General features: G+C 41.3%; 2 protein-coding genes across 2 annotated transcripts in view; one reads left to right on the top strand and one right to left on the bottom strand.

Annotated features, from left to right (window-relative positions):
• Positions 1–22,501, top strand: part of HELZ2 (helicase with zinc finger 2) — a 55,538-nt gene extending 33,037 nt beyond the window's left edge. The window contains exons 10-19 of the mRNA XM_075176601.1: positions 786–917; positions 1,403–1,558; positions 4,519–4,660; positions 4,958–5,074; positions 5,683–5,875; positions 12,775–12,909; positions 14,493–14,711; positions 17,317–17,470; positions 17,565–17,732; positions 18,344–22,501. Coding sequence (XP_075032702.1) covers positions 786–917; positions 1,403–1,558; positions 4,519–4,660; positions 4,958–5,074; positions 5,683–5,875; positions 12,775–12,909; positions 14,493–14,711; positions 17,317–17,470; positions 17,565–17,732; positions 18,344–18,462 — 1,535 coding nt within the window. The 3' untranslated portion in view covers positions 18,463–22,501. The remainder of the gene's footprint in view (positions 1–785; positions 918–1,402; positions 1,559–4,518; positions 4,661–4,957; positions 5,075–5,682; positions 5,876–12,774; positions 12,910–14,492; positions 14,712–17,316; positions 17,471–17,564; positions 17,733–18,343) is intronic.
• The window catches only part of STK35 (serine/threonine kinase 35), a 96,231-nt gene that overhangs the window by 19,517 nt on the left and 52,823 nt on the right, over positions 1–23,891 (bottom strand). The gene's annotated exons all lie outside the window — the stretch shown is intronic.

Here is a 23,891-nt window from a genome sequence, read left to right as displayed (position 1 = left end):
ATGGATTTGGTCCCCCTTTTGCGATATCAGCTTCCACTCTTCTTGGAAGACTTTCCACAAGATGTTGGAGTGTTTCTCTGGGAATTTGTGCCCATTCATTCTGTAGAGCATTTATGAGGTCAAGCACTGATGTTGGACGAGAAGGCTAGTTCAGCCATTGAATCAGCAGAGCTTTTACGCACAATGGGCCTTAGCAGTCATTGACCCTGCTCTGATTTTACCTTTCGCTTTGTGACTGAGTTGATGTTGTTCTTAAATGCTTCCACTTTGTAATAATATCACTTACAGTTGACCGTGGAATATCTAACAGGGATAACAGTTTTCGAACCATCTTATTGTAAAGGTGACATCCTATCACAGAACCACGCTTGAAGTCACTGAGCTCTTCAGGACGACCCATTTTGTATCACAAATGTTTGCAAATGGAGACTGCATGGCTAGGTGCTTGATTTTATACACCTCAATTCAATAATTAACAGGTGTCCTTAATTTTGTCCATATAGTGTACGTATGTATGACTGATCAGAGCGAAATGAAGGTATATGAATGGCTGATCATGACCAAATGGAGGAATATGCATGACTGATCAGAATGAAATGGTAATGTATGAATGGCTGATCATAGCAAAATGAAAGTGTACTTGTGTGCAGTAGTGTATATGGCTGGAGCCATGTGTGCAGTAGTGTATGTGACTGTGTGCCATGATCAACATTGGAATGTGCAGAAATAAAATGAACAGCTCTCTGTCTGTGGCATATTTAAGTTTCTCCTTTTCTATCTTGCAGAATTGAACACTAAGTTTAAGTCTCAGATGTCTTTTACTATCCCAGAGCTTTCTCGTGATCTAAACAACAGTCAGACAAAAGCTGTGCGCAAAGCTCTGACACAGCCCTTCACCCTCATACAAGGGCCACCTGGTGAGTGTTGTTGTATCATAAAACATCTTTTATGCAGTCATTGAGGAGTAGAGGGGGATTAACATGTATTGAATCACATTTCCACCAGAAATACAGTTCAACACATGTAGTATGGTGACTCAGTGATTAGCACTTCTGCCTCTCAGCGGTGGGGTCATGAGTTCAGCTCCCGAAGATGGACTTATCTGTGTGGAGTTTGTATGTTCTCCCCGTGTTTGCGTGTATTTTTTTTCCCACACTCCAAAAACATAGTACTAAGTTAATTGGCTGTTGACAAAATTAACCCTAGTCTGTGTTTATAGAGTGTAAGCTCAAATGGGGACTGATGTGAATGACAAATATTCTCTGTACAGGGCTGTGGAATTGGTGGTGCTATATAAATAAATGATGATGATGTAGTAAAACTAGTCATGTTCTTTACAGTGTGATATGTAGTTATTTTTCGAGTTGGACATATTACTTTTTTTGTCCTTTTCTCTCATCAGGCACTGGAAAAACTGTGGTCGGTGTTTATCTGGTTTACTGGTTCAATCAAGTGAACCAGGATCTGGAGGCTCTGAATGGGGATGAAGAGGAAGAGTTTGACAGGCGGGTGCTCATGTATTGTGGCCCATCAAACAAATCTGTGGATGTTGTGGCAGGTAAGTCAAAAAATCAATCAATGTACTTGTGTGTGTGATTGGACAGGCACCAATGGATCTTCTGATATGAATTCCTGTTCATCATTGATAATAATATACCTGAAATATATGGTCTCTTTGGTTCACACTGGATAGTGTGAACAAAAATATTATTATTATTATTATCGTAGATTTGTAAGGCGCCACAGTGCTCCGCAGCGCCGTACAGTAAGGAAAACAGTACATACATAAAACAGGTAGACAAAATAATCGCAGACATGAAAACAAAGGGTATGAAGGACCCTGCTCATTAGAGAGCTTACATTCTAAGTGAAAGAGGGCACAGTTGAAACAAGAGGAGTAAATGTGTTTAAGAGTGGAGATTGTGATAGTTGTGAGGGTGCATTAGTGTGAATAGTGTTATCAAGGATAAGGTCACCTCTAAAAAAGAGATGGGTTTTCAAAGAGGATCTAAAGATTTAAAGGCTGTGGGAAAGTCTGATTGAGCGTGGTAGGGAATTTGATAAGTGGGGAGCAGCACGGGAGAAGTCTTGAAGGCGGGAGTGAGATGTGGTTACCAAAGATGAGACAGGGCGCAGGTCAGAGGTAGATCTAAGAGGGCGAGAAGGAGAGTATTTTGATATGATATGGATGCAGGGGTAGTGCTGTTCAGGGCTTTGTAGGTGAGTAATTTGAATTTGATTCTGGAGGACACAGGGAACCAGTGTAGGGATGTGCAAAGTGGTGCAGCAGATGTGGAGCGGTGAGAGAGGACGATCAGTCCTACAGCAGCATTTAGGATGGATTGAAGTGTGGATATATGGGTGTCAGGAATGCCAGATAACAGGAGGTTGCAATAGTCAAGACCGGAGATGTTAAGAAAATGATTAAGAATTGTGGTAGCATGTTGAGTAGGTAAAGAGCGTATTCTGGCAATGTTTATAAGGTGTAGTCCACAGGACTGGGAGAGAGTCTGATTGTGAGGAATAAAGCAGAGGGTGGAGTCAAGTGTGACACTAAGGCAGCAGGCTTGGAAGACTCTGGTTGTATTGTGGTATTATTGACTGTGAGGGAGATTTGAGGGCAGGAGGTGAATCTGGCAGGAGGGAAGATAAAAATATAAAAATATATAATCAAAGTGGCTTAATTCCAATTATATTGTTTCTGGCTATACTGCTGGGCGCTCAGACCTATAGGTATGTAAATTATTTAGGTATTAGATTTCCACTTATTGTATTACATTTAGTACATGTTAATGTTATTCTTTTAATATTTCTGCAATACAGTATTTGTACTGGGACTTATTTTGTTTGTATTTTGCTTTGTTTGCAACCTTTGAAATAAATTAATAAAATGACTTGTCTTTAAAAAAATATGCTCTCTGTCCCATCCCTTCATTTAAAGTTACCAAATTTTAAAAGACAACAAAGCCCCAAAACTGAATTTAATCATATATAAAGCATTAAGGAAAATACATTGGAACCCACTTCAGCTCTGTTATAATGTAATGTGTGAAATCTCACCAGGGTCAGTATATGCAAATTGTAAACAATGCAGGCACATGTGAACTAGTCACTAGCCACGCTTTGTGGATTCCATCACTGACACTGCTACCAGCTGATTTGATCTGTTCTTAGAATCAGTGGAGGATGCCATCTTGGCCACGTGGCTAAATCAACAAACTGATGGGAGGGGGGAGTAGGAGATCCACACAACACTGTTGTTGACGATACCTTATACAGTATGCCTGAAATGTATTATTTTATTGTAGCAGTCCGTAATATATTGTTGCATTCAATCCAGTGCTCTTGTGGAGTATGGAGGGTAAGTAAATATATTATCAGACATGAATGAATGTACTTACAGTAAAGCACCAACTTCACATTTGAAAAGACAATAGTGTCCTAATTATTTTTGATGCTGCAATGAGAAAAACTGATACCAAAGCACATTAAATGAATGTAAAGGGGGGGGGGTAATAAATATTAATATTTATTAATTAGTTATATACTATTTAAATCAAAGTTTACATGGGTTTCCTCCCACACTCCAAAAACATACTAGTAGGTTAATTGGATGCTATCAATATTGACCATAGTCTGTCTGTGTGTGTGTGTATGTTAGAGAATTTAGACTGTAACGTCTAATGGGGCAGGGACTGATGTGAATGAGTTCTCTGTACAGTGCTGCGGAATCAGTGGCGCTATATAAATAAATGGTGATGATGATGATGAAAGGGATTAGTTTCCCAGTGGATACCATTTGTGAAGTGTACTTTGGGCGCAGATAACTCCTGTAACTATGCTCCACAGGAAAAAGGCTAGTTGTCTTAAAACATACGTATTTATTGTATTAGTAGGTTTCAATGTCCTGGCCAGAACAATGTCAGAAAACCTTAACTGAGAAAATTGAAAATTGACTGATTAGATAAAGCAAAATCAGACTTTGGACATTCGAATTGTGACCAACCATCTAATTCCATGCTAAATATAGGCTTAAAGGTTGCTTGATATCATTACTTGAATAATATTGCTCTTATTATTACTTGTTTCAGGTCAAGGTGATAGATATACATCATCCTTGTTTTCCTTGGTTCATTTATTGTGGTATTGCTTGTTTTAGGTCTATGATGAATGAAGTTGTTATTATTATTTTGTGACCATCTACACATACCACTTGTTCTGGCCAGGACATTGTAACCTTTTAATACAATAAATATGTATGTTTTAAACTAGCCTTTTTTCCTGTCGAGCATAGTTACAAGAGGTATGATGTCCGTAATGAACAAGATGGCTCCTCCCGTTCATTTAATACAAGGACAGCAATTTGCAATAAGTGTGTTTCTCTCTGGCCTAACCCAATTCCCTTCCAAGTCTATAATCGAGAACATTTTAATATGTACAGGAATAGGGAAATGGTATGACAACTATACTCTTAATTAGTCTCCATTAAGTAATACATTTACCATTACTCCTCTTCAGAGATGCTACTTCGTCTCAAACACAAGGTCCGTCTATTGCGTGTGTACAGTGAGCAGATAGAACTATCTGAGTTTCCATATCCTGGGAGCAACCTCAAAGTTTCAGGATATCTCAGGGAAGGAAAATCCCACCCACAACTCAGGTAAAATGTCTGAGGCACAAATTGCGTTATTGTACCATGTAATATGATTGCATTATATAAATAAAGGCTACAAATAACAATGATAGCAAAAATAAATTTCCAAGGAGTGTCTTATGTATCTGAAAACATACTCTATTTTCTGATAGTCTGTGAGCTTCTGTGTAAATGAGTAAAGCTCAGCAGTTTGGTGTACACATTATTAAGAATGAATAAGCAAGTTGTCCTGCAGGAGGTTAGTGGGTGCAGTACCTTGGGGCACAGCTTTCTGTATGGTAATGATTGCTTTGTTGCCCATAGATCTATCACTTTGCATTATCTAATTCGGGAGCCCAGCAACCCATATTCCAACAAAATTCTAGAGATGGACAGACGGATCCAGAGTGGAGAAGAAATATCTGTTACGGATGTGGAATTGTAAGGAGTGAGAGTTATGTTTGCTTCACCTTTCATTGTGTGACAACTCTGTCATGACTTGTCAGTGTATCTCATCTACTCTGTGCTCACCAGTCTGTATATATCATCTCCCCAATACTCACCTGTGTATGTTTCACATCTCCTATGGGCTCACTTGTCAGTGTGGCTGATCTACCCTGTGCTCACTTGTATATATCATCTGCTCTTTACTCACCTGTCTCTGTTACACATCTCCTCTGTGCTTCCTAGTCTATGTATCTCAGTTCCTCTGTACTGCCCTGTCTTTGTATTTCATTTATTCCTTGCTCACCTGTCTGTATCTCATCTCTTCTGTGCATGTCTTTTCCTCAGTGCTCATCTATATGTGGATGTGAATTCCTCTGTACATGTCATCTGATCTGTGCTCACCAGTCTATGTATCTCATGTCCTCTGTACTCACCTGTATGCGCATATTATCTCTTCTTTGCTCACCTATACGCGCATATTATCTCTTCTGTGCTCACCTGTATCTGTATCTCATCTCTTCTGTGCTCATTTGTGTGTATACTCACTTACTAATCTCCTCTGTACTCACCTGTTTATGTTTCTCATATTTATTCTGGCTTAGTTACAAGAAGATCCGATCCGACGCTCGACAATATGAGCTTGAACGGCATGACATCATTCTGTGCACCTGCGTCACCTCTTCCAGTGTATTTCTGAGTGAGTTGCCAGTGAGGCAGATAATCATTGATGAGTGTGGAATGTGCACAGAAACAGAAACTCTCGTCCCAATTGTCAGCCACAAGACTGTGCAATCGGTGAGTCGAAACTGTATACTTTAAGTCCTTTATTTCTCTAACATATGCTTGGCTTCAAACATAACATTTGCACCAGCTACAGGAAAAGTGTAAGTGCCGACCAATGGTGATGACTGGCATGGCATAGTCTTTGTTTTAAAAATTACATGTATGCGCACCACTAGCTAGCACAGAACATGTGTAAGTGTAAGTAAGATAGACCAAAAAAATGCATTATATATACAGTACGCATTAATTGCACATATTGATTTACTGTATTTCCCCATGTATAAGACTAACCCATGTATAAGACGCACCTTAATTTTGGGGCCCAAAATGAAAAAAAAGATGTTTTACATAAAGTACACTGGAGGAGCCTGCAATTTGTCACAGAGCACACTGGAGCTTGTAATTTGTAGAGATTCACTAGAGCAGCTTACACATTCAGACCAAAATGAGGCAATGAGGCAATGAGCGCTACTGCACAGTCTTGCTGACAAGAGACAAGTCACGTAGACACGCCCCAAGCGTGTCTACGTGACTTGTCTAATGTCAACAAGACTGTGCAGCTTTTGTCAGGGAAACACGGAGGAATCTTTAGCGGTGATCATCGGAACTGTCAGTCACGTGACTGTCAGCGCCGAGACTGTGGAAGGCGCCTGCAGGACCTGAAGGTCCTTTTGCAAAGTAACGGTGGAGCTGCTGGAGCTGATTAGCGGGGACTTCTCACACCAGATGCCGACTTCTTCAATCAGGTAAGTAGCGCTTGCAGTGTATAAGACGCACTTTTTTTTTAGACCCAAAATTTGGGGTAAAAAAGTTGCGTCTTATCCATGGGGAAATACGGTATGTATTTAATGTAAAAAAATTATATTAGAATATTTTTTTAAATTAACCATATTTTTATTAATAATGATACTGTTTATATTCTGGTATACATATTTTTGTATGCATTCTGATATGACCTCATATTGCACATATGCTTGTGCGTATACTGCAGTCTCTTCTCTCTGTTAACATACGCAAGTAACGTTTACGCAGACCGTACTTACACCCAGATTCAAATTAAGACCCTTAGATTTGAATGTGGTCAGAACTACACTCAAGTTCTGAGCTGTTTTTTAAACCACAACTTGCGTGCAAGTTGCATTCCGATTTGAATCAGGATCAATATGTGTATATTTTAAATCAGTAAAAACTGTAATGAAAGCATAAAAATGTCTACTTTGTACTACTAATATAAGAAGTGAGCATTGTTTTAGAGCATTCACATCCTAAAGGACCTGAGGCACAGGCCCCAAAAACAATTTGACACCACCATATCCAGACCAGCCTCCAGTGGCATATGACCTGCACTATGCCATGTGTCCCTTGTATGCCATACACTGTACCAGAAGCCCTCCACATGCAATTCCTTGTACTTGTCACACTTTTCACTAGGAATATCACTGACTGGTATTTGTGCTACTAACCTGAGAGGCGCGGAGTCTAACACACCACCGGTGTTCACCAGGGACCCCCGCAAGGAGGTTTGGGCTTTGCTGCGTGTGATGTGCAGGAAGTCACCAGAACAGCGAATGGAAGGTAGTCAGACAGGCTGAGTCGAAACCAAGGAAGCGAGGTACCACGGAGAGAAGACAAGAGTAGTCAGGGACTGTCCAAAGGTCAATTCCAGTGCGGGCAGCAAAGTACAAGGGAAATCCGGGAGAGAGGTCAAACAAGCCAAGGAGTCTATACACAGGAGATCAGGAACTGTAATCGTAATATAAATGCTGGAGCTGGATGGAACCAATACTCTGGCACCCTAATGGTGCCAGAGTGAAGTTTAAATAGGGGCAGACAGGAAGCCCTAGGGAGGAAGCTCCGGCGATCAGTCTCAGCCGGGAAGCGTCTGAGTTGCCTAGCAACGGGACGTCTCTTCCAGGCAGAGGGTGTCCGTCTCCGGGACCCAGCAGAGGTGCGGAGACGGCACCTGACAGTACTAGTTTTTCCCGACTTACCTTCCGCTGAACCAGGTATCCCCACATGCCACTTAGTGTACTAGTCATCTTATGCCACTTATAATTCCCACAGATACTATGCCCTCAATGCTTCCTCCACATGTCATCAATTGTGCAGGAGTCCCTATATGCCATGCATTGTGACAATTGTCCCCACATGCTACACAGTGTCTGAGCCACATTATACACCACTCACACCCATTACACACCAATACCACTCCCATCCTTCTCCCCACACACTACACCAGTACCACTACCACCACTCTCCCCACATATTACACCAATACCAGCCCCACCCCTCTCTCCACCCATTACACCAATACCGCCGCCATGCCTCTCCCCACCCATTACACCAATACTAGCCCCACCCCTCTCCCCACACATTATACCAATAACAGCTCCACCCCTCTCCCCACACACTACACCACTACCACTCCCACCGCTCCCCCCACACATTACACCAATACCAGTCCCACCCCTCACCCCACACAATACACCAATACCACTCCCACCACTCTCCCCATACATTACACCAATACTAGCCCCACCCCTCTCTCCACCCATTACACCAATACCGCCCCATGCCTCTCCCCACACATTACACCAATACTAGCCCCACCCCTCTCCCCACACACTACATCACTACCACTCCCACCGCTCTCCCCACAAGCTACCAGCTACCACTCCCATCGTTCTCCCCACACATTACACCAATAACAACCCCACCCCTCTCCCCACACACTACAACACAACTACTCCCACCGCTCGCCCCACACACTACACCTATACCACTCCCACCACTCTCCCCGCACACTACACCAATACCAGTCCCACCCCTCTCCCCACACATTACACCAATTCCACTCCCACCCCTCTCCCCACACACTACACCAATACCACTCCCACCCCTCTCCCCACACATTATACCAATACCAGCCCCACCCATCGCCCCACACACTACACCAATATCACTCCCACCGCACTGCCCACACATTACACCAGTGGTTCCCAAACTGTGTGCCACGGCTCCCTGGGGTGCCACGGCGATCTTACAGGGGTGCCACGGCCAGGGCCGGTTGTAATCAAGGCGGGAGACTGCTTGGTAATTATTTTGGCTTAGGGGTGACTTAAAAAAATTATTGAAACCCTAGGGTTGCCTCAAACTGAGAAAGTTTGGGATCCACTGCATTACACCAATACCAGCCCCACCCCTTGCCCCACACACTACACCAATACCAGTCCCACCCCTCTCCCCACACATTACACCAATACCACTCCCATCCATCTCCCCACTCATTACACCAATATCACTCCCACCCCTTGCCCCACACTTTACACCAATACCACCTCCAACGAACCCCTCATAATAATCATTAATCCCCTCATTAATCAATCCCCTCTTCCTCAGTCACTAGCCTCCTTAAAATCATTAAATCAGCATCATCATACTAACCTGTTCATCAATATCAACCCCTCATAATTAATTAACCCCCAACTTTACAAATGAACCCCTTATAATCGTTAACCCCATTAATATCAGTAGCACCCTCATAGTTAACTCCTAATAATCATATCTAAACCCTTAACATTACGTTCCCACCTATTATTTTGATTCCTCCCTCCATCCCCTCTTACCTGTTGCTGATCTGTCATCCCTGAGATAGTCAGATGGGAACTGATCACATATCAGTATAGGGGAGGGATGGGACTGGTATTGGTGTAAGGTGTGAGGAGAGGGGTGGGAGTGATATTGGTGTAATGTGTGGGGAGAGGGGTGGGACTGGTATTGGTGTATACTTCTACTTCCACACAGGGCAAGTTGTAAGCACAACAGTGCAGAGTAGGGGAGGGGCTGCTATTCTGCCATCCGCAGCAGCCTATCAGAGGGAGGGACCAGGGTATGTAGGGGCTGCCTGCTGCAGCCATAGCCTGCATAGCCCCTATCTTGAAGAGAGAGAGAGGGATTAAGCCAGCAGTTTTTCTTTTTCCCTGCGGCCAGAGGTCATGCAGCCTATACAAATGCATGGCACCTGTCCGAGGCATATAAAGTATGACTCTCCTAGTGCGTCCGTGGGGGGTAAATGTAACATAAAAGCCCGGTGCCCAAAGCAGCCGCCTAAAACTGCCTAATAGTAAGTCCAGGCCATCTTTCTTCCTTCTCACTGCTCAGATTTGGGAGAAATTCAGGAAGAATGATGTCCTAATAAATAAAATCCACCACCACCTTTGGTAGAAAAGCACGATTAGGCCTCAGAACACCTGTTCATTTTTGTTAGGACCCCTCCAGCCAGTACATCAAAACCCGGAGTCTACTCAGAAGTCTGGTTTTCGCTGGAGCCCCTAGTGGTGGGGACAGACTTGGCCGCAGACAGCTGAGGGTCGTGAGTTATGCACTGACTGGGGAGAACCCAGCGATAGCGTTTAGGAGCAATCAGCAGAGTGGAATCCAAGCAAGGGTCGAGGGCCGGCAACAGACAGAATATCCAGTAAACAAACCGAGGTCAGAGGTCACAGGCAAAACAACAGCGTAGGAGTCCAGGCAAAAAGATCAGGGGGCACAGGCAATCAAAACGTAGTCCGATATCAGGCAAAGGTCGGCAACAATAATCAAATCCAATGGTAACAGGGAACTAGGAATACAGCAGGCTAGTATGCAGCAAAGCAGGAACTATAACCGGCAGGGAGGCTTTGCCCCTTCCTGCCTTAAATACACGCATGGCCCAATGAGAGTACAGCAGCACAGGGGAGAATAATTAGCTGGCCCCTTTCTTAATTTGCGCACGCGCCCGGCTGTCCTGCATGCCGGAGCGCGGCGCTACACACAAAGAGCGTCCCGACCGTTGCCTTGGCAACGGCCGGGACAATGCGGAAGTGACGTCCCAGTCGTCATGACGACGGGCGGGACGTGCAAAGAGAGGAGGAAGCGAGTTGCGGAGGTGCCCGGAGCCGTCGCGGCTCGAGACAATTTTCAGCAATTCTGCAAGGATTCCTGCTGGTGTCTTCTGGTCCTTTAATTGTACCAAGACATCGGGAGGAGAGTGAAACTCTTAATGGTATCCTCTTTTTGTTGTCTCCACTATCCACTTGTCTGTATCCTCCTCCCTAATTTGGTGTGGCAGCGTTGAACACCTTCATATGATTTTATGTTTCCTCCTGAGTGACCCTGAAAGGAAGTGCTTTGTTTGGATTTCTTAGAGATTCTCTCACTGGGACCTGTATTGCTTTTCTTCTTTGTAATCTGGGCAGTCAGTACTTTATGATTGGTGTGATTTTCTCAGCCTCCTTTGCCCAGGAAGGAAGGTGCTTTTACATGCTGTACTTGAAATGATTTGGTCTAAATTAGCTGCAAAGAGAAGGTTTCCTTCAAATGGCAACATTCAGAAGTTATGCTTGGACTGCTTGCCATAGTGCCCCATAGACCTAACAAAATAACAAAAACACAAATCAAATCCAAAGATCCTTCCTCCTATCCTCAGACTTCTAAAGAAGTCTCCATCCATTGGGTAATATTCCCCATCTGTTCTGAAAAAACTTCTAGTTATTAAAGGCTATTTTGTTGGAGTTCAAACATTCCTTTCTTGAGGATTTTCTATGGTGTTGTTCTTCATGTCTAAAAGACACACTAGGAAAGACAATAAATAGAAAAATATGTAACAGTTGTGGCATGACATTCTGCAGCACTCCTTTAATTTTACTTACCCCCTTGATATCTTGAGGCACTCATTATGGGCACACTGCAATATAAAAAGTTATAAAAAGCAATACTTGAGTATAATACACTCCTGGAAATGATACCCAAAGCAGAGGCTGGAGAGTAAAACAAAGCTCAGGCAGAATCAGCAATATAGGTTTAACCTGACTGACCTTGATAGAGGAGATAAATGTGCTTTACTGCACCCAAAAAGTCAAAGTGACTTACTGCACAGTGCATCACTGACGACCACATCAGTGCATCACTCACAAGTGGATCGATACTTCCTTAGGGACTTTAGTGAAGGAGGAGGCTGAGAAAGAATACTTTCATCTGGGAGGCGCTAAAATGAATTTCCATTCAACGCACAGGAAGCTATAATAACAGATGAGCAGAGTCCATTTTAAACTTCTTCCTTTACGTCTCGGGGGACTAACCAGTTTGTGCCTACTGACATGTATAATTAATTGCATAATGCAGTGAGCACTAACTGTTACTGAAAGGTAAGTTGCTAGACCATTTAAAAGTCTATTGGTTGACCACGTCTAATTAATGCCATCCATGAAGTGTATTTAGTCAGTGACTGAACTTATCCATACCCAACAGTAGCATATTAAAGTCACAGCTCAAAGCTTCTATATAATAGAAATAATAAATATTAATTAATATAATAATTTTGCAATTATGTTTAAACTCAATTTGTTTATCAAACGTGTGATAAAGTGTGAGTTTGAAATAAATGATACTTACCCATTAAAGTTTAGACCTGGATGGTAGTACTGGTGAAAGGTTTGGTTAAGTTTTCAGTCTGCATTTACATTAGATTGCTAATGCTTCTAGATGTACATGTGACATATATATACATCTGAACCTTGGATTGGTTCATTACATTGTTTGATTGGTCTTTGTACAACTATATTAATTCTATAAATTAAATATATTGTACTGTTTTGTCTTTCCGTGAATATCAGAATAGTTGTATTAACTCAGAAATCATTTAAGAGTGCCTGACATCCATTTCACATGTTACGTTGCATACTGAAAACTTATCTTTTAGCAGCACAGTTACAGAAAAACGTTTTGGACCCACTTACATGCAACGCTTTTTAAAATCTTACATAGGTGCATTTTGTGTAAAAAGGGTCTGGCTGCCTCATGCAGGGCTACAAATGATTCTGATTTTCTTGGAAATGTTGTGAGTATACTCAAGGTCACTTTTGATTTAACAGGTTATTCTGCTTGGGGACCACCGTCAGCTGCGCCCAGTAGTAAAAAATGATCTGTGCCGTATACTTAAAATGGATCGTTCACTCTTTGAGAGATACGAAGAGAGGGCACTGCTGCTGGACACGCAGTATCGTATGGTAAGAGGCCTGTCTTCCTGTTATAAGGAAGGGTTTATATATAAAAAATAAATGAAGTAACCCTATTGCTGAGAAATGATTCTTACCAATCGTATTGCCATGCAAACCATCTTCAGTTCCCGACTTGTCCAGACTTTCAAACAAACAGTGTGGCTCTACCATATGGATTTAAACAGAGGTTACCCTATATGACAACATAGCATATGCCTAGAGAGTTTCTGTTAAAGGGCAGCATACAAATGTCATTATATTAACACCATTTACTTGATGGTAAAGTGGTGTAAATTCTACCTACAGTCCTGTCCTGACTAAACATTATATATATATATATATATATATATATATATATATATATATATATAAATATAGAGAGAGAGAGAGAGAGCGAAAGATAGAGAGAGAAAACATACAAGTTATGTACACAATAGATCATTAATGCCCAGATACAACAAGCTAAAGAGAAAAATCTAATAAGAAAAAAAGCTGTGAAAAAATAGTGGATAGGAAATGTGTCATTAATGGGTTGGTTATTACACTTTTATACTATCACTACTCTCAGCCTATAGAGCAGCAAACTGTGGACCTTCATTGTTGTGGAACTATAAGTTACAGCATGCCTTGGAAGCCTCTGGCAACCTGTAGCATTTCGGCTGTTGCGGAATTACAAATGCCAACATGCAGGGTGTTGTCTTAGTATTCTGTTAAGTTGTCATAACTTAGGAAGGCTGAGGGATGGGGACTGTCATTAGCTAACACAATCCCCATAATATATTTACTTAAAATAATCTTCCAGTAACTCCAGTGCATGCAGCACAATGTATTATTTGCAAAATGATGTTGCTTTCTAGAACCTGCTCTCTCTAGGATATGTGTGAGGGCACTGGCAGAACCAAAAAGCAAGAGGGGTAGCCTGCAATCTGTCTCTCTTGTATGGCTAAATCTGTCCACTTTGGCTACAGATCTGGTCTTTTGGCGATGGTCTTGCATAATGTGTGGCCAACTTTACTCTTTGAGCACACTGAAAACTGTGTCCATTGTGAGACAGACTGGCTTTTGGCTGGAGACATACACTATGTATATCCTGCCCTGCCCCTCACTAGGACACATTTCTGCACACATTAAATGTAATTTACAAAAGTGCACAACATCCCTTCATACAAATTTGTCTCCTATCATGGTGTTTGGAACTGCCCTCAGTCTGCGACTACTATTGCTGGATTGGGTCTCAGTGGAAGTGAGCATGATGGAGAGAATACAGTTGTCACTGCAAAGTCCTGCCTACTAACACTTTAGGATCGTACTCCTCATTAAATTAAACTTTTCTTATTTATATCCTAAATTAATCATGAGAGTGATTGGACATCAGCTTTTTATTACAATAGTCAAAATGCACCTAGATGTGCCCTGCTTGACACCTAATAACCAATGCCCTCTTAAATGCACACACTGGTGTAAGTGTAAAGACAAATGGCACATGCACTGCAACTTAGGGCACCTGCAGAATTTCCCATTAATGCATGGATGTACCATTTGTTTACTCACTGTAAATTTTTCTGACACACTGTTTTTCTCTCAATCTCCAGCATTCTGATATCTGTGAATTCCCATCTGCTGAGTTTTACGGTGGACGCCTGCAGACCAGCAACCAGCTCAACCTCCAACCTAGTCTTTTCTGCCACCAACGTAAAAACTGTTGCCCCCTGCTGTTTGGGGAAATAGATGGGAATGAAGAGAGCCTGGTTGTAACCAGTGAAGAAGGAAACATTAACTCAAAGGCAAACAAAGAGGAGGCCAAACAAGCGGTCCGTATATACCCTAAATAACTGCCTTGTTAGCTTACAGTTAATAATTACCCAGCATAACTACCCCACATATATATGCATCTCATACTATAGGGGGAATTCAATTCCCCCCTTATCACCGCATCGTTAAACCTATTACCCTTAGTACAGTAATTTTAACATTGATTCTGCTTGCGGCTCCGTGAGCTATGAGCAAAAAGCCTGCGTTGAAATTATGGTATCAATGGTAATAATGCGCAGTATTACCATAATACTGGTAATAGTATGCAGGCTGTGTTGCTTTTGACAGTAACACAGCCAATTGAATATGCCCCCATATGTGTACCAATGCACAATGCTCTATATACACGGTTCCACATACTGATACTTTTATATCTCTTTCATTTACTAACCACACAATTGTCTTGGCGATGTTGGGGCATTAAGGGAATTTTGGGAGGTTTTCAGTTATAGTTCTTTACCCTCTTAATTAATATCAGTCAACTTACTTGAAATCAATGACATAGTTGACTGAACTGGTTTAGCTCCTTTCTCTTTCCTTACACAAACTAACATTTGTATGGCTGTGGCATACAAATGTTTACGTTAGAAATAAATGGTGAGGATTATACAAATAATACCAATAATTGTTTCTATGGGACTGATGCTTTCGATGACCTTATTTTTGGTTCAACCCTGCTTTTAATGGTGATGTCACACAATCATTTCTGTCCCATTATAATGTAGGCAGATTCTGGGTTACAGTCACATGAGCAACTTCAGGTCTGAGTAGACAGTACCAAAGAGGGAAAGCATAAGACCCAAAATACTAGTATTTTAGCTCTGTGTGACATTATCCATGCACATGTCTACTGTAAAACCAAGGGCGGAACAGTGCATTTGATTAATTTCACTCTAGCCTCCAGGGCACCCTGCTTGCCCTCAAAGGAACAAAGTTCAGAGCAGTTTTGAGCACGCGGCGGCCCCTCACCTCTAAGCCCCGTAGTGGCCGATCCACCACTGAGTAAAAATGCTTATATTAAATCTCTGTGTAAGAAGTAGAACTTACACCTTTTAAAGTTTGCTGATAGATTATTTAAGCAGTTTTCAGCAACTAATATATCTCAAATTGGGTGAATAGTCTACATCAATTGTCTATTCTGTCCACCGAATTAACATACAAAATGCTGTACTATTTTATGACATATAACTGGGCTAAAAAGGAAAAGCAGCTTCCCAGGAGATCACATCAATTGTGGCAAAGCCCACATTGCCAATGGACTCACATGTAGGATCTGTCAAAATGAATGTGGTGTGATTTTATGTGTTTGATATGGGATGGGTACTGTCTGGACCGATTGTCTTCTGTGGTACAACACTTACACTGTTATTTATTTTATTTAGAAGTGCTATATTAGCATGTCTGCTAACAGAGTAGTTATTGCAATTGAAAGCAGCATTCCATGAATAAAGGAGGTTTGTTTTAATATAAATTACTGTGGCAAGCTAGAAGCAATCTGGTAATTGCATTTTCCACTTAATTTGTTTCTTTCGGCTGCTATTAATGATTGATAATAGTGCAGATTTTCCACATTGTTATGTGATTTCCATGTCAACAATAGTGACATGGCACATGATGTTGTATGCAGAGAGGCTATGGCACGCCCCTCTGAGCTATGTATTCACTTATTCATGGCATGGCATGATGAGAGCTGTGAGCCTGTGTCTGTATAGTATACTGTGTCTGACAGCCAGACAGTGTGTTTTGTGCCTGCTCTGTGCACTGTGACATCCCCCCCTCCTTCTCCTCCATCTGCTGTCACATGACATGTTGAGAGCTGTACCTCTTTGGCAGCCATTATTGTTTGCCCTCCAGAGAGGTATTGAAAGCAGATGATGATCTGTAGGAGGATAACTCATACTTGCTAACTCTCCCGGAATATCCGGGAGACTCCCGAAATTCGGGTCGGTCTCACAGACTCCCGGGAGAGCTGGCAAATCTCCCGCATCCCGCAATTGCGGGGCTAAAATGACGTGATTCGCTGTGAATCGCGGCATTTTGGCCCCGTCCCCTCGACAAAGCGGTATAGTTGTCGCGGGGGGCAAAATGACGCGATTCACTGCACCGCGCCCCTTCTTGCCCTCTAAACACGCCCCTCTCCCAGATACAACTTGCCAAAAGTAGGCAAGTATGGGATACTAAGAACAATGACTATCAGATACTTAAAAGGTACTTCATTTGCTATTTGAAGAAACTAAAACTTTCTATGTGAGATTGATACTTTGAATACAAATGTGCATGGATGCTCTGCAAGTAGGTAAGATAAGTGCTACATACAGTATCTACATAGTAAAAACTGCAGCATTCAGAATGCATGTGCACAATTTACAGTTCAGTCATGCAGTATGTGTAATTCATATGTATCTAGATTTACAGGGCTAATCTCCTAATCCTAACTACAAAATACCAGTATATCCTGCTAGGTTTTGTACTTCTGTAATCTCTCATCATATACACTATCCACAGCTAACTTGTGTTTACTCCATCTGTCTGTGTTTTATTTGTACTAGAAGTAAGAGCACTATAAATTACCTGCCTTATTATTTTTCTTACTCAATTTTCCAGGTTCGTCTGGCAAGTCTTCTGATTCATCATTCTATTCCATCCAACGAAATTGCTATCCTGACCCCCTACAATGCACAGGTGGCAGAGGTTACCAAGATACTTAATTATGAGGGACTAAGCGATGTTACCACCTGCACCATAATGAAGAGCCAAGGTCACTGTGTAATTTCAATATTATTAATCAGATGCCATTTCTTTTATCTGCCAGAAAAACTGACAATATACTTTTCCAATATATCTCTCTTTAGGAAGTGAATGGCGATATGTCATCTTTTCCACTGTGCGCACGGCTACTATTCAGGATTTGGAAAGTGATCCCACATACAGTTGGCTACGGCAACGGCTTGGGTTTCTTACAGATGCAAATCAGATTAATGTTGCACTTACTAGGGCCAAGGAGGGTCTATGTGTGTTAGGCGAGTATCAAAACGGGTCCGGGTGTTCTAGACGAGGAACAAAGAGGATTTGTATTTACTAGGCAAGGAATAAAAAGGGTCTGTGTGTGCTAGTCGAGTACATTGGAAAATCTGTGTGTACTAGGTTCATATTAAAATAGGTCTGTGTGAGCTAGGAGAGGAACAAGCAGAGTCTGTATTTGCAGTAAGCGAGTATCGTAGAGGGTCTGTGTGTGATAGGTGAGGAATTAGCAGAATCAGTATTTGCGCTAAGCGAGTATTAGAGAGGGTAGGTGTGTGCTAGGTGAGTATTGAAGAAGGTCTGTGTGAGCTAGATGACTACTGAGGAGGATCTGTTTGTTCTAGGCAGACATCGAAAAGGGTCTGTGTGTGCTAGCCGAATATCAAGGAGGTCCTATGTTTACTAGGTGAGGAACGAGGAGTGTTAATGTGTGCTAGGCAAGAAAGAAGGAGGGTATGTTTGTGCTGAGTGAAGAACAATGAGGTGATATGTGTAAGTAGATTTAAAAGTTTGTTATTTATAAGACAGAGAATTTGAGTGTATTTGGGTCTTGTGTTTAGTGGTTGATATATGGATCATAATAGAGTTATACTTATTTTTCTCATCACAGGCAATTCTAACCTGCTAACGTGCTCTCCTCTCTGGAAACGACTTCTACAGCACTACATCCAGCAGGGGGCCATTGCCCATTCTACTCTGATCGGGGTATCAGCACCACGTCATCGCTGAGAGCACTATGAATTGAAGAACATTCCATCACCTTTTTTTGTACCTCACTAAATGGAGGTGTGAACATGTAATCAAAACAGGGGTTGAAGATATTATAGTCATCCATGCTTTCATTTTCTAAGCTACACTTTGAATATGACCATCTTGGACCTGATTTATTGCGATAGGAGGTAGCACCCCAGGTATTTTGCTGCACAATTGGTTTCCAAAATGTCCCAATCATGTTATCTGTGAAATTGAACATTCCATTACTCTGTACCACTCATCTCCCATAAGGGCACCAGCATTTTTCTGTGTACGTCACTTTAGATAACTAGTTCTTCAGATCTGTTCTATCAACTTTGAAGTGTGGACAAGTTACCATGCTAAAATGTCTTACCTCTCCATGTAAAGCCATTTTGTAACACTATATTATTAGAGATTTTAATGTCTATGGGCAGTCCCATGTGCAATGCTGAACAACATACATTAAGTTCCAGCTGTTCAACCTGATCACAAAACATCCGGATCTGTTTCCAAATTGGTCAAATCCTAATGTTCTCTAGCAGGTCAGACATTTGGATTCCATGTGATTGCACTAATGCAGTGAGACGATGCCTGTACATGCTTGGAGCAATTAAAATCCAGACAGGTTTCAACCATCAATGATGGTTAGTGGAATTCCCACACTCAGAGAGCTTGGACCTGATTGGATGATGAAATCACCCTGTGTGTGACAAATTTTAATAAGTCTCAGGTTGCATATTTCCCTTTTTAGTTCTTACAGGGAAATAGTGTATACATTTTATATATATTTTTATAATGCTCTAAGATGGCCAGATTTTACATTAATTTTGCAAAAATTAAATTTCTATGTAATCCAGTTTTAAAGTGTTTTACATTTAAATAAATTTCTCTTTATTGTAAAGCTGCAGTTTATGTTGTCAATAACTATATTATATTGTTACAAATACCTTATCTAGATCTTAGATGTACGCCAGAAGGTACAAGTTTTCGGGCAGCACGGTGGCTTAGTGGTTAGCACTTCAGCTTCACAGATTCCCGACCATAGTCTTATTTATGTTGAGTTTATATTTTCTCTCCATGTTTGCGTGGGTTTCCTCCGGGTGCTCTAGTTTTCTCCCACACTCCAAAAACATACTGGTAGAATAATTAGCTGCTATTAAAATTGACCTTAATCTCTATCTGTCTGTGTCTGTACATACGAGGTATGTCTATTAAATAACGAGACTGATTAAATAACTCACCTTTATTTATTGGTATTACAAATTTAATGTTTGTCCCCTTCAATATACTCCCCATTTGCACTAATACATCGCTGTAGTCTTGTTTTCCACTGGTCAAAGGCATGGAGCAAATCAATTTCTGTCACTTGTTTCAACATATCTGCCGTATTCTTCATTACAGCATCAACTGACTCAAAATGTGTCCCTTTAAGCACTGATTTAGCTTTTGGGAAAATATAAAAATTGCAAGGTGCTAAGTCTGGCGAATATGGATGATGTTCAAGTCTAGTAATGTGTTTGTCGGTCAAAAACTGCTTCACAGAAAGTGCTGTGTGAGCAGGCGCATTGTCCTGGTGAAGAAAGAAACCATTTTTCCACAGTTGCGGCCGTTTCTTTCTGACTCTTTCTCTCAGCTTTTGCAAAACTTCCTTATAATAATGCTGATTAACTGTTGTGCCTTCTGGAACCCATTTATCAAAATTACACCCTTGATATCGAAAAAAACAATGAACATTGCTTTGAATTTTTACTTGCTTTGACAAGCTTTTTTCATTCTTGGTGATGACGGTGTTTTCCAGTGCATTGACTGTCTTTTGGTTTCAGGATCGTACTGGAAGATCCAGGTCTCATCACAAGCGATTACTTTATGAAACAGGTTTGGATTTGTGTCAAGTTGCTGCAGAATGTCAAGACAACATTCCTTGCGACGTTCTTTTTGCTGTAGTGTGAGAACCCTTGGGACCACCTTTGCACAAACTTTCGTCATGTTAAGATCCTCACGCAAAATTTTCCATACGATGTCTACGTTCACGGATTTAGCTATCATTTGAACACTGAGTTCATCATCTTCGACATTCTCGCGTCCCTCACTAAATCTTTTGTGCCACTCAAACACATGCGCACAAGACAGGCAGTCATTCCCATAGGCCGTAGTAAGCATCTGAAAACATTCTGTGGATGTTTTGTGCAATTTTACAAAAAATTTCGAGTTGACACGTTGTTCAACTTTTAAACTTAGCATTTGTTCGGCACTCTACAGAAAACACAACCAAACTAAATGGCGACTCACAATCAACTGAACGTCATAGAGTGTTGCAGCTTGTCATGCAGGTTCAGACAGTTTCAAGATTACTATGTATGCAGTTATAACCGGTTCTAACTGCTTTGTTTTTCTAGGTGAAATCACAGTCTCGTTATTTAATAGACATACCTCATATGTTAGGGAATTTAGACTGTAAGCTCCAGTGGGACAGGGGCTGATGTGAGTGAGTTCTCTGTACAGCGCTGCGGAATTTGTGGCGCTATGTAATAGTTGATGATTATACTTGTGACCCATGATAGCGTAGAAAGAATGTAGAGAGTATATTGATGTGGTTTGACAGTTGAAAATGTGAAAGTCTCATTACCAAATTTGTACAAAATATAATAAACTAATGAAGTGTCATACACAACAGAGAAGTGTTTTGACAGATTTTCATAAATTAATAAAATGTAATTAAATGCAAATACAAAATGCAAATTAAATTCAATTAAATACAAACATTTTAATAGTAGTTTTTCTTGCAGCAGTCCAAATAGTAATATCAATTAAGTAATGCGAATAGATGGCTGCAACGTAATATAATATAGCAGCCACACTAATGATTTAAGTACTGTCAACTAGAGAGGCCAGTCAGCCAATCAGAAACTAGCTAGAGCTGCTGATCATCATGTCTCATGATCACCAAAAAGAAAGAAAATGCGTATTTTAGAAAATTAAACAAACATAGTTTCAACGCTACATGAGCTCCACAGTGTACGTGCACATATAGTTCAGGAATTTCAAATCTATAAAATGAACTAAAAATTGAAGACATTTTTCGTAAAGTCTATTACAAGATTTTACACCATATCTTCCTATAAACACAAACACCCCTCTTACAAAGCCCTCTGCTGAGTTTACTCGCAGGAGTAGCTAAAATTACAGATTTCTAATTAGCCAGTGATCTTTAATTATATTAATATATAAAACATTCTGAATGCATAGGAGATCACATAGAATTCACAGTATTTTATTGACAAGATAACACGTTTTCTATGTGTACTGTCGAAGTCAGCAAATTGAAAAAAGTCATTTCAATTAAAATCGAGCAAACTTGGTTGTCTTTGTCTGAAAAGATGCGTATGGCACGCTACGGCGTGGAAGGGCGTACGCAGCCGCAACACGTGGCAACAACAGTATTTATGCTTTTACATACATTCGCTTCTACACACACATTTGTAAAATAGTACACATTAATGGTAGTTGCAACACATAGTTATTTATGTCGAAATATAGTAGTGTTTATGTGTAATATTATAAGTTATATGCATATCAGTAGAACATATGGTACAGGTTGAAGGAATCATGTCATGTGTGGTATCATATTAATCCCCTTTACATTTGCGACTGTCCGGTTCACTCTGCGAAGGGATCGCAGAGTGCATACGCAAGTTATTAATGTTAGGGAATTATGGACTATTAAGTCTATGAATCTTGGTGGGAAGATTGGAGCAATATCCCCTGGAGAGATGACCCCACCTTTGGATTCTTTAGGTTGAACTAGCCAATGATCGACAACCCCCTGGGCCTTCTTGAAACCTGGACCAATAGAAGCAAGCTATACCATCTGCATTGTTTACTGTATCTCTGTGTGCATATAAGCAGCAGCTCCTCATCTAGTGTGCAGACATCTTGTCCACAGACTTCAGGACTGAATGACTGTTCACTGGATCCAGAGCGCCTGCGATAAGTAACGGCTGTACTTATTATTATTTCGCTTGAATTATTCTGCTACTTTTTGAGAATAAATATTTGTGCATTGGAAACACAAATCGAGATTCGACAATCGTTATTGGATAGCGACAAAACGCTCATAACAATTTGGGGGCTCGCAGCGGAGGTTTCGTTGCCGGACGATACGCAAGACCAACGAATTTCGGTTCCCCAACAAAGGGTGGAGACGCGTCATATACGGGTAAGAATGCAATGTGTTCAAAACCTGAATTTTACTCTCTGTTGTGAAACCGAATGTCCGTTTTGCATAATCTGAAGGTGCGCTAACTAGAATCTAGGGACAAAAGAGAAAACTGTTTCTTTTTCTGTCATATTGCGTTTTGATATATTGTATTGCATAGCGTATGTGTACTTCCTGCTTAGCGTATGTGAACTTCCGGTAGATTTGCCACGTGGTTAAACAATCGTTTTGATAGTTATTATATGTGCATAGTATAATTACTTGTGAAAGCCTCCGAGACATTATTACTATTGTTGGGAACTATTGATTTTCTGTGCAGAAAAGGTGTATAGTGTGTGATTTTGTAACGTAGATAGACTGTTTATTGTTGAGGTGCTCAGTTGCTGTCTGACGAGGCAGGTTGCCCAACTGAAGGACGGTATATGGGGCAGGTATATCGGGAGCGAAAACAAAGGAAGTTTTCGCGCGCGCTCCCAAGAGTAATCGCAACGTTTATTCATAGTTAGTATTTGTAAGCGTTGCGATCGGATCGCACGGCAAGGAAAGCCGTGATTGTAATTTGGGAAGGCAGCGGGGAGGAATTACATTGGAAAGGCTGGTTGATTGTATCGACTTTGTGCTACCAGTTGTAATAAACTCAACAGATTTTTGTGGTTTAGCCAGGGTATCGAGGAGCTGATAGCCCTTGGGTCCCACAGTGATATGTTCTGTGTTAGGGGTCCTCGTTTGGTACGAGAGGAAGCGAGTGGACGCGGCTGAGCAAATACGTCCACGGCCAGTAAGAGATCTCTAGCGGTAGAGTGTTTGTAGCGAAGGGTTGAAAGTGTTTTTGGAAGTGTGGTCCGCATAGACTGGTACTGTTCAACATGGGTGCTAAGCATACGCTAGAGATGGCCAGTGTACTGCCTAAGGAAGGGCCTATTGGTTCAGCACGGTTTCTTATGTGCAAGAAATATGGTGCTTACCCAACTGGGTCGAGATGACCAAAGAGTGTGTTAGGCCTTTCCCAACAATAGGGAGTTTTAATGCAGAGTTACTAAATAACGTAAAAGATAAAGTGGGGTTGATTAAGTCAACAAAAGTGAGAAATAAACATAATGACTGTTTAAAATTGTGGCAAATGGAAGGCAACACGTAGCAGAGCAGCGAGTGCACAGCGGAAGTAGGCGTGGCGAAAAGCGTGCGCATAACGGAAGTAGCCGTTGAG

Source organism: Mixophyes fleayi, chromosome 6 (genome assembly GCF_038048845.1).
Source record: "Mixophyes fleayi isolate aMixFle1 chromosome 6, aMixFle1.hap1, whole genome shotgun sequence".
Taxonomy (NCBI): domain Eukaryota; kingdom Metazoa; phylum Chordata; class Amphibia; order Anura; family Limnodynastidae; genus Mixophyes; species Mixophyes fleayi.
This window is presented reverse-complemented; position numbering and strand designations above follow the sequence as displayed.